The sequence below is a fragment of the Trematosphaeria pertusa genome (assembly GCF_010094035.1).
Source record: "Trematosphaeria pertusa strain CBS 122368 unplaced genomic scaffold BU26scaffold_7, whole genome shotgun sequence".
NCBI classification, from domain to species: domain Eukaryota; kingdom Fungi; phylum Ascomycota; class Dothideomycetes; order Pleosporales; family Trematosphaeriaceae; genus Trematosphaeria; species Trematosphaeria pertusa.
In genome coordinates, this window is record NW_022987218.1 from 1,349,917 (window position 1) to 1,360,420 (window position 10,504).

General features: G+C 55.3%; 6 protein-coding genes across 6 annotated transcripts; 3 read left to right on the forward strand and 3 right to left on the reverse strand.

Annotated features, from left to right (window-relative positions):
• Positions 1–477: 477 nt before the first annotated feature.
• BU26DRAFT_312810 (uncharacterized protein) lies at positions 478–1,918 on the forward strand. Its single transcript, XM_033821943.1, has one exon. It carries the CDS (start codon positions 962–964, stop codon positions 1,760–1,762), a length of 801 nt encoding a protein of 266 aa, XP_033684137.1. The 5' UTR covers positions 478–961; the 3' UTR covers positions 1,763–1,918.
• Positions 1,904–2,596, forward strand: BU26DRAFT_427596 (uncharacterized protein; the record flags this gene model as incomplete). Its single annotated transcript, XM_033823742.1, has 2 exons — positions 1,904–2,038; positions 2,093–2,596. Coding segments are annotated over 2 exons (639 nt in total), but the record flags the coding sequence as incomplete, so codon positions are not given.
• A 277-nt stretch (positions 2,597–2,873) lies between these two features.
• BU26DRAFT_426855 (P-loop containing nucleoside triphosphate hydrolase protein) lies at positions 2,874–5,057 on the reverse strand (the record flags this gene model as incomplete). Its single annotated transcript, XM_033823702.1, has 2 exons — positions 2,874–3,899; positions 3,951–5,057. The coding sequence occupies 2 exons, from the start codon at positions 5,055–5,057 to the stop codon at positions 2,874–2,876; spliced, it is 2,133 nt and encodes a 710-aa protein (XP_033684139.1).
• A 696-nt stretch (positions 5,058–5,753) lies between these two features.
• On the forward strand, positions 5,754–7,147 carry BU26DRAFT_427658 (uncharacterized protein; the record flags this gene model as incomplete). The annotated part of the gene is made up of 2 exons (XM_033823746.1): positions 5,754–6,354; positions 6,411–7,147. 2 exons carry the CDS (start codon positions 5,754–5,756, stop codon positions 7,145–7,147), a joined length of 1,338 nt encoding a protein of 445 aa, XP_033684140.1.
• Positions 7,148–7,369: 222 nt separating this feature from the next.
• BU26DRAFT_312805 (uncharacterized protein) lies at positions 7,370–9,544 on the reverse strand. Its single transcript, XM_033821942.1, has 2 exons — positions 9,090–9,544; positions 7,370–9,040 (listed from the first exon to the last, which is right to left on the reverse strand). The coding sequence occupies exons 1-2, from the start codon at positions 9,389–9,391 to the stop codon at positions 7,723–7,725; spliced, it is 1,620 nt and encodes a 539-aa protein (XP_033684141.1). The 5' UTR covers positions 9,392–9,544; the 3' UTR covers positions 7,370–7,722.
• Positions 9,545–9,925: 381 nt separating this feature from the next.
• BU26DRAFT_406980 (uncharacterized protein) lies at positions 9,926–10,153 on the reverse strand (the record flags this gene model as incomplete). The annotated part of the gene is made up of 1 exon (XM_033822872.1): positions 9,926–10,153. A coding segment is annotated over one exon (228 nt), but the record flags the coding sequence as incomplete, so codon positions are not given.
• Between the last annotated feature and the right edge of the window lie 351 nt (positions 10,154–10,504).

Sequence of the window (10,504 nt, forward strand, 5' to 3'; positions counted from 1 at the left end):
CCTAAAGCAATCATCCGCCATTTTCAAGCCATGTTCGAAACCCCGCAACGCCTTTTCTACTTCCAGCATAGGTACTAAGCCCTCGACCGTTGGAACACACTCTAGTATCTTCCTTGGCAACAGCACCATCTCCTCGCTCTACTCCGCCTGCCAAACCCTAAACTTCAACCCTTTACGAAGCGTCGTCGCCTCCGTCTGCTCCATGCTCATCCTCTTAACCAAAGGCCTCGAGGGGCGGGGTACTAACTACCACATCGCAAAGCTGGCACGTATCATCTTGTAGAGCTACATGTCTCTCGGGGAGCTGCAGTGGATAACATTGTTCCATATAACGAGTGGTGTTGGGGAGGGATATAGAGTAGAGGAGGAATTCGTAGAGTCAGCATTCGATTCTTGTTGCTAAGTTAAACGAAGATCCGAGAACAGTACGGTTGGACTTTAGTAAGCTATTCCGAGGGCGTGGAGTTGGACGGTTAGAGTGAGTTTGGGGAGAGCGATGCGAGTGAGGGATTGGCTCTAGTCGCGGCTGTGTCCGCGGCTCGAGATCGTAGCACTTTAGCAAGCTAAGAGCAGACGGTACTTACATAGCATTGGCACATTGTTCGACTCCGTAGACATGCGAGTGGTCCAGAGCAAATCGCTCGTCGGCCTTCCCGAACGTCTCAGCCTCATCGCCGCTAGGACTGGCTTAGCGAGAGGCTGAGGCTGGACCACCGCGTGACAGCTCAGCCTCGACCTTCTACTGTCAATCTACACAACACCTCCCCCGCAATCGAGGAGCAAAACAGCACATAAGGCCGAAGTAATTGACCTCAGGAACCCAGGCAGAGTCCTCAAAAACACAGACCCCAAGGTACGGAGGACCCCCACCCACAAGGCCGAGTAGTCCCGCTATCCGCCTGCACGCACCCTCCGGCTCCCTAGGCGTCACTGCCTCCTGCTCTGGGCACCTGACGCTGCCATGATCGAATCCAAGGCTCGGATATCTTCCAAGAATTTGCAGTGCCTAGGAAGAGGCCCTTCTTTTCCGGAGCGTGAGCTCGCAGGCGGTCTGAATGGACTGCGGCTTGGCGAGCGCAAAGCCGACAATGCTCTGGATCTCCAGCGCGGCAAGAAGGATGCCCCGGATTTGAAGTTCGCTTTGGAGAAGCCGCGGTTTCGCATCGGACTCCCTTCCATGAATGGAGCCATCGTTAGTACTGGTTCGAATCACTCGTCCGCGGCTGAGGTTGACGGTGCAAAGCTTCCTGCCGCTTCTTTCGGCAGTGCAAATACTTCGGAGGCTGCGGTGCTAGGAACAAGGCAGACCCCGACACTCCCTGACGTTGGCACTTTGGAGAGTTCGCTCCGATCGATGCTCAACCTCTCCCAGCCGGGCGCAAGCACACCACTCGACCACCAAAGAAGACCGACTCCAAACTCGCCCTTAGGGTCTAGTCAGCTGCTTTGGCCCGGTAGAGCACCCACACTCAACTCTCTCCCAATACCCAGCTTTCTCTCCAAGGCTAATCCACCCTGGGTGGCCGGGGAAGGTTCATCGGACCCGCCGGTTTCGTTGCCGAAAGGAGGCTTCAATTCTTCGGTGCCTTCATCGGCCAAGCCTTACTCGCCTATTTCGACCTCTCTGGTGCCTGGTGTTATTTGCCCTCTTTGCTACAACAAAGAGTACTGGTACTTTCCCTCAGAAAGCGAATTCAGGCGGCACGTTGCCCAGCTCCATCCTTCCGAAGACGTCCAAGACCTTCTCCGACGGTACGATTAGCTCCGTTTTATGCGTTATAGCTACTAAACTCTTCGTCTTAGATTGCCACCGCCATCGCAACTACTACCGCGCCTCTACGGCATCGGAGCTGGCCACGGTACGCCCATATTTCCCGGGCAAGGGCCGGACAACGATAGGCCTTTCAAGTGCGACCAGTGTCCGCAGAGCTTCAATCGTAATCACGACCTGAAGCGCCATAAGAGGATTCATCTTGCGGTTAAACCTTTCCCTTGCATTTACTGTGACAAGAGCTTCTCGCGCAAGGATGCCCTTAAGGTAGGTTGGATATCATTCTATGCCTGCTAAAGCTAGATGCTGATCTCTCCTCAGCGGCATAGGCTCGTTAAAGGTTGTGGCAAGGTTGCAAATAATGCGGAATCCAAACCGGAGAAGACCGGCTACCTTCCGAAGGTGGGTAGAGGTGAGAAAGATCAGCTAGAGAACGAACGAGGGTATCCAGTTAGTCCCTCGAGCCCAGTGTCAAGGCGAAGCACAGCGAGGTCGAAGCGGTCTGGAAATGGAAGGCGTTCCTGCATGCACATGCATTACACTATCTCACAAGACAACACTATCGAGGGAGCGACTCGGAACAGGGAAAAATTCATTGCGGTCAAGGACCGTCAGAGAGTGCTCCCGGCAAAGGGTCAGAGTACGCAAAATGTGCCTGTGCATTTGCGTACATCTTTGGAACGCGATCCGAGTCGGGCCCTGCCAGACTCGTCACAGAGTTCGCGAGTTTCCAAGGCGACGCTCCTGAGCTACGAAACGGAACTCATGCTTCTTGAGCAGCAGAACAAGAAGCGCCTCCTCGCGGCTCGGAAAGAGGTAGCTTGAGTAGGAAAGGGGTCAACAACGCGAGCATAGCGGCGGAAGCTACCCTCAATCTGGGAAAGGCATGAACCGGATCGCCTTTGACATGGAAGGCCGAAATGACCAGCTAAGCTGCTTGATTTTGCTGATTCATAACGTCAGACTGTTCTGTTTTGGATGTACAGTAAAGACGAAGGGCAGAAGATTGTATAGAATCTTACTACGACCTGACTAGCTCTACGCATAGCAAAGCAGCAAAACTTCCATACCAATACGCCCCAAGAAAGACAAGAAAACAGTCTCATCTGATTCCCTCCGCCTTTGCGTATTCCTCGTCGGTATGGCCCCGCGTACCAGTAATATACTCCTCAAACTCATTCGCAACCTCCAGCGCTTGGTCAATATGCGTATAAGCAAGTATCTCCTTCCTATACCGCGCTAGCTGCCTGGCAGTGTTAATGACATTCCTAATCTGCCTCCCGTTCAACTTATGCTGCGCCAGCATATTCAACTTATCACTTAGCTCTTCTTCCTTCACCTTCTCCTCCGCCTCCAGCATATCCCGAAAGAACATGTCCCACACTTCAAGCCGATCCTTCCTATCCAGCGGCGGATAATGCATCGCGAGCTGAACCCGGGACTTGAACGCTTCGTCAAACGTGCCCACGCGGTTGGATGTCAGGATCAGGATTCCTTCAAAGTACTCAAGCGTGCGAAGGAATACGGATACGAGCGCGTTGCGTTGGAGATCGGTGGGCGTGCGTTCCTCGAGGAAGACGTCCCCCTCGTCGAGGAGCACGACGCAGCGCCAGATGGTGCCGATGTAGAGGACGGATTCGAGGTATTTTTCCACGCTTTCGGGGTCGGTACCGATGTCGCCGCAGGTGACCCTGTAGAGCGGTCGCTTTGCGTACTCAGCGATGCTTTCGGCCGTCAGTGTCTTTCCGGTCCCTGGGCCTCCGTGGAGAAGTAGGATGAGGCCTTTTCCTTTTCCCTCGATGATGTCGGCTTTTTGGGGCTTGTTCTTGGAAGTGTGGATGGTGACGAGGGCTTTGATGAGCTCTTTCTTGCGCGGCTTGAGGACGAGCCGTCGGTCGAAGGTGTCGCTGCTCCAATCTACGTCGCGGATTTGCTCGACTGGGAGCTTGCTCCACTTCTTGTCGTGGAAGCCATAGCCGCGTATGGTTGCGGGGAGAAGAAGCAGAAAGCCGTCCTCGGGAGGGGACTCTTCGTTTTCTACCCCGTTTCCATCGTTGGCGTGGTCTTCGATTGCCTCTGGGTGCATCTGTCTGTAGGTATTCAGGTCGATCATGAACCGGTTGCACGTCTGATTTCGATTAATACGTGTTGCGATAAGGGCGCGTCCTCGTATACTCACTGCTCGAAACTCAAAGCTCAGTGTCAAAGAGTCGCACTCCACGAGCCGCTGTTTCCTGCACTTCCAGAACTGCTGGCCGCGACTATACAGTCTCTCCTTCACACCGCCCTGGTCGAACTTCAGAGGATATATCGACAGCGACGACATGTGGATCGTGTGCTCAGAGGAGGGCCATTCTACAGTCCAATTGCTCCGCTTCCTGAAGAACCGCCCGTCGAATTCCCAGTTCCAGCAGCTCAGACCGACGCGAAGGTCGCTGTTCTGCGGGAACCCAGAGACCATGTAACCAAGCGGCCCTTCGTCCGTCGTCCGAACGATGATGTCGTCGGGCGCGAATAACTTCGCAAAATGGCGCTTGGTAACCACGCCCGCGGCAAACTGGTGATCGGCTTCTGCGTACTCCTGGGCACGGGACGTCTGGATGAAGTTCATCAGGCACGCCGTATGCGCGCGTTGCATGTCGGGCAGCCAGCTCGTCGGCTGCAGGATCTCGTTCGCCATGAGCGTCCGCGCATGGTACATGCCCAGGTACGGCGCGTCCTGGGAATCGGGCAATTCCGTCTCGATGAAGTACTGCGGATACCGGGCCCGGCAGTCCTTCATCGCGTCCTTGAGCTCCTTGGCGATGAAGTAGATCTTCTCGCTCACGACGTCCGCCTCGGGCCCGTCGTCGTCCAGGAAGGTGAGCTGCGACTTGAAGCGGCCGAGTGCCTTGGCGATGCCGTCGGGCATGGGGAGCGTGCGGAAGGCATCCCGGGCCAGCTGGAGGTCGTGGTACTGGCCACAGTCGTAGCTTTTGACCACGTTGAAGCTGATGTTGGGGTTGTCCTCGGCGAATTCTTCGCTGAAGATGTCTTGGTTGATGCGCGTGCGCCCGTGCAGAGCTACCGTCCTGCTGTCGCCGGCGAAGAGCCGGGGCGTGTCCGCGTACAGCGCATCGCGGTGGTCGGGATGCCGGGTGCAGGTCACTTGGTGCACGATGAGAAATCGTGGCTCAATGACTCCGTTGGCGTTACTGGCGACATCGTTCCTCGCGCGTTTGGCGCCATCGTGCAGTCGGCGATCGCTGTGCCGGCGCTTGATTCCTTGGGTTGGGGGAGCTTCCATGACGGTAGTAGTGCCTGGAGTACTGCTAGAGCGGATGAGCTAGCGGAGCCGCTTCAAGACACTAGAGCATCTCAGGCCGCGTAAAACGGACTCGAAGAAAGACGATGTTTCTGAAGGTGCAAAGGCTGGATTTTGAGGTTCAGCCTTGTGAGGGGCCACGCGCTGCTGCGGCTACATGGGCGCGTTCTAGCTCGGGCAATCAGCGTTCGACCTGCACGTCACACCAGGCGTCGACCTGCTTTTTCTTCAGCCTCGCTCAGCCCCCAACACAGCCCCGTTCAGCGAGCCTGCCTCGACAATGGCATTGACTTCGGTGGCTGCTCTACAACGGACTGTCCATCCCTTCGTATTTCGTTATAAGAAGACCATCGACAAGGACCGGTGAGCGGCGGACTAAGGAGCTTATAGCGCGTCTGCTGCCTTGGATGCTCGCCTGGCCGAGAACCGCCTAGTGCAGCCTGAAGCACACCTCACAGCTATCCGAGCCAACTCGGGCAGTAAGAAAAGATGCAGTCCGATTCCGCTTCCGAAGATGACGCTCTGACCGCGTATCGTGCGATGATACGGTCTCACTACGCACCAGGCGACGACGCAAGAGACATCGCGCAAGAAGCCTACGACACCGCCTGTGCCTTCATCGAGACGGAGCTCAAGGGCAGTCCCGAAGCAAAAGCAATCCGGAAGTCCGGGCACACAATGCAAGACATTCAAGCGCTCGTCGACCAAGCGAAGGCGCACTACGACCGGGCCCAGGACGGCAAGAAGATCTGGAAATGGCTGGACAAGGTCTCCGCTCGCATCATCTTCTACGGCCGCGTCCTGGATGCTCTTGCACAGCACCATCCCGAGTATGTGGCGCTTGCCTGGGGCACCTTGAAGTTCGTCTTGATGGGCATACTCAACCACGGCCGCCTTGTCCAGGAGTTCAGCCAGGCGCTCATCCAGATCGGCGATGCGCTCCGCCTTACAAAAGAAACCGCGGAGCTTTACCAGACGGATGATGTGCGGGACGCGATATCGCGACTGTACGCTCCTATCCTCGTCTTCTTCCAGCAAGCGCTGCGCTGGTATAATCGGAGCCGAGTTGGGCGCGCTCTTTCCGCTGTATTCAGCCCGTATGAGTTGAAATACAAGGATACGGTGGAGCAAATCCAGAGGTGTGCTAAGGCGGTGAATGACATGGCGGCCGCCAAAAGTCGGGCCGAGATTCGAGATATACATATCTCTCTTGAAATGATGAGGCGCGAAACGGCCCAGCTGAAGGAGACGGTTGATGGCACGCTCAAGGTCGCTACGTGTGCGTTACTATCACATCCTATGTGCCCTGTCCGCTCGGTGCTGATAGAGAAGCAGGCAACAAAACCATCAGTGAGCGCATCCACATCGATGTCCAAGATATGTTGCCCCGGACGCGCGACATCCAGCTTTCGCATATTCTCGACGCACTGAAACCGCAAATCTGCCCGCACGACACTTTCCACACGCTCCAGTCGATTGTGAAGCGCTCCCGATCAACTAAACTTCCGGAAGCGGAACCAAAGAATGTGCTGCAAACCCTCAACAGGTGGCTCACCAAGGAAGGCTCTTCACTATTCCTGCTTCGCATTGGGCCCCGGGCGGAAGCCAAAGCACGAGAGCTCACGACCGACATCATCAGCTTGCTGCAAGCTAAGAAGTTGAAGGTGATCTGGAGACTATCTCCCCCACACGGCGGCTCAGTGCCCAGCTTGACCGAGGTGCTCAAGGTTCTGATACACCAAGCCCTGCTCGTCGAGCCCTTTCTCCTGGAGCGTGGCGACCTCAATGTCGCGAAATTCCGATCTACCCACACTGACGCCGAGTGGGCATCGCTTTGCCGCACCATCTTCGCTCGCCTACCGAAGTGCTACGTCATCATCGAAACGCACGATTTGTTCCAAGCGAATGCTGATAACGACCAATTCCTACCGAACTTCTTGAAGTTGTTCCAGGAGCTTGCATGCCAGGCGGCAAGTAATGGGCACTCGCTGAAGTTCCTTGTACTCTGTTACGGAAGTGGGGGTTCGGACGTTGCTGGTACGTATATTTCGTGTATTCTTCCTATGCGTTGAGGGCCTTCGGGAGCGGCTTTCATATCTCCTCCTCTTGTCTCTGGTGGAACCTTATTTGATAATAACATGCACTAACGAGTCGCTCGCTCACAGGAGTTGGCGATTTCGGAGCCTTGTTGAGGAGACCACAGCCGGTTCCGATGCGCTGCAAGAGGATGGTGGCGCACAAGAGGGGCCCGAAAGGGTGGGGCACGGTGCAGCCGAAGCTTTGAGTCGGACAAGCCTAGACTATCTGCCAAAACGTACAGTTGGAGGCCTGGCGGTAGCTTCAAACGTCGGGCCCTGAGTCAAGAAATTTCAATGGCCTGACCGCGCCCTGCTGCGGAAAGTGGGTTACAGCTGGGTCGTTCAAGCACAAGTGGTCGTGGAAGGCTGGTTATCTAAACCATGAGCAGTTGCATATCTTCCAAGGGGCTGCGCAGACCATGCAGAATTGCGCAGTACAGCGACTGGAATTGATTAGCCGAAGATTATGTATATCGCGAGGTGGGCTTACCATGTGATGTGGTCGCAGTCTTCTTTCAGCTCAACCAGAGTCCTGTAATTGTAGCATCTCTGCCAGCCCTGAGGCTTGTTCAAGGACCGGGAATAATGTTCTTCCCTGTGTAGAATGATTCGTCAATGAGGAATGGGTACATAATCTGCTCCTGTGTGGGTGGCTCGGGATGGCCTGTCCGCATAAAGGGCCTTAGATCAAGCTCTGCTTCCCCTTCTTCCTCGGCCGAGTCTAATTCCTCGTCTGAGTGATTATGGCCAAGGGAAGGACCATTTGGCCCGACAGGAGTGTCGAAGGTCAGCGGGCTAGGCAGCCTATCGGAGTGCTGACCAACCCTCCATTCGGGATAGAAGCTTGAAGGCGAAGGAAGGAGTCCATTCTCGTCGAAGCGGCTGGGTAGAGCGGAAATTGGGGTTTCGATCTCTTCAGGCTTCGCCAACGGCTTGTTCTTCGTCTTAGAGTTCCCGCTCGCGGTACCTACACTAGCTGAGAGGGTGGCTGGGATAGATAAAGCCAGCTTGGGACGCAATACCCGCTCACGGTCTTTGATGGCAATTAGCAGAGCCCCCTGCCTGGCCTCCGGAGTAGTCATGTCCTGAGATATGGTATACTTCATGTACATACGGGGCCTCTGAGGTTCGCGTCCACACAGCACGCTTTCATTCGTACCAGATTTTGACTTCACTTGATCTGGAACCAAACCCATGTCCGGCGCAGGTGGAAGCCGTTGTCCGGAGAGAGATGGCTGCGATTGGGGGGTTCCCTTTCTTCGCCTGCGTCGAAGAGGCCCAGGAGAGACCGGCTTAGACGCGTCCAGGATTTCAGCAGGAATCGGGACATGGTGCCCTGGCTGCATATTGGCCATCGTGGCCTGAATGCTGCTTTGACCAGCGGGCACCATTGGGAAATTGTGGATGCGCTCCGCCTTCGTATCCATGCGTGCGGCTTCACGTCCTCCAGTAGCGTCCTCCAACTTGCGCTTGCGTGCTTCTCGCATCTCTGCCAGTCTCAGCTCCTCCTGACGGCGCCTGCGGACTGAATCGGGCGTGGAGACTTTCTCTGGAGTGAAGGGGTTGTAGTTGGCTTCCTGTTTGCGCTGAATCATGAGTCGATGTTCCTCAGCGTCCTGTACATAGCCTCGACCTTCCCCACCCACTGTCCATAAAACTTCCGACGCCCTACCCCCTGTATTCCGCGCGGCAAAGTTTTGAGCATCGGCTTCGGGCATGCCACGCATCCCGCTCTTTTCAATTCCGAACCCGGATACAGAGATGCTCTGGTCGTAGCTTCCGTGATATTGGGAAGAAGTCTTGCCCAAGCTCCGATCAAGTGAATGGGTTACCCTGGAACTTCCCACTGGGGGCAACTTCTTGCGTACTGAAAAGTTTGGCGCAGTCCTAATTAGGCTTCAGCGTGGGGTCTCTCGAGGTGGCCGCAGCGAAATACCTTCTAGGGCGAATGCCATCCGAGCCTGGGGACGACACTATTGATAAATCGACAGATACTTTGGCTGAATTCAACCCACGGTGCTGAGGATGATAGAGAAAATTTGGTTGTCTCTTTGAAATAGTGCTCAAAGGAGGCGAAGAGGCACGTCGCTTGCCCAGCACAACGGCTGGATTGAAATGGCGCTCAGTGGACCCCTCTGCATTGGTTTCCGCTGCTCTTGCCCGCTTTGTTGCTACCATGTCGCCGCCGGTGATAGGCGGAAATCTCTCCATCAGGCCGGCCTCGGGGTAATTACTCATGTCGGACCAGTTTTCGAGTATAGATCTAGCGCCTGGGTGTCTGCTACGGACCTAAGCGGCATACAAGCAAGCCACTTCGAAGGGTAGGAGAGAGCCAAAACCTGACACTGGGGGAGAATGCTCCTAGCACCACCGGTGGCATAAATCACCGTGGGTAGAAAGATGCAAATGAGATGCAAACGTGAGGCTGAGTGACGCGGAGGCTAACCGTGCCAAGCGCACTAGTTTTGAAGGGGGCTTAGATTGAAGCACAGACCACTACACCGAAGATCCTCACCTGCCTGGCAAGCTTTCACAGCGCATTGCCTATACAGCTTGTACATGCTGGCCAATATCTTGCTGGCCGATGTCTTGCCCGAGAAGGAATTCAACGACGGAACTTCGGTAACCCAATTGGATATGACCCAACGCTGTGCCTTCCGAACTAGTTTCGCGGTTGTCGCCGAAGAACAGCCCGCAATGGCCGACGCATTTACCGTCCTTAACCTCACAAAGGCAGTTCGTACGACCTGGAGCGAAGGTCCCCATGCGTGGTCCATGGCAGCCCCTCTCGTGCCGTTTCATGTTGCTGCGAACGCTGAACGCCTTTCCGCAGCCTTTTGGACACTTGTATGGCTTCTCCATCGTGTGGCTGTGGCTGTGGATGCGGAGACTGCTGGGTCGAGAGAAGGCTTTGTTACAGGTTGGGCAGATGTAGCGGTCCGTTGATTGTGCTGATCGGTTTAATGGGTTGATGTGATAATGGTTTTTCCATGGGTCTGAGCCGTTGGTAGTGGTGGTCTCCCTATGTGGGACAGATAATTCCGCAGTGCTGGGGCGATCCAAACGGGTATTTCGGATGGACAACGGCGCCTTGGCAGGCAGTATTAGTTCCTTATCCTTGATCGCAACCAGCCGTGCCTTCATTCTGCTCTCTATCGCCGTCGTGTTATCTTGAGATATCGTATACTTCATGTACATACATGGCTTCCGAGATTTGCACCCACGGGACAAGTCGTGGTGTCTATTGGGCTCAGCCTTTACTTGATCTTGACGGGGTTCTGCGCGTAACGGAGGCAACTCAAAAGCCCTAAGCGTTCGCCCAGTGCCCCAAAGTCCATGGCTACGGTGGGC

Coding starts and splice junctions, on each gene's coding strand:
- BU26DRAFT_312810 (XM_033821943.1), top strand. CDS start 962: ATGATCGAATCCAAGGCTCGGATATCTTCCAAGAATTTGCAGTGCCTA.
- BU26DRAFT_312805 (XM_033821942.1), bottom strand. CDS start 9,391: ATGAGTAATTACCCCGAGGCCGGCCTGATGGAGAGATTTCCGCCTATC. Junction 9,041..9,089: donor GATGGCATTCGCCCTAGAAG/GTATTTCGCTGC, acceptor AAGCCTAATTAG/GACTGCGCCAAACTTTTCAG.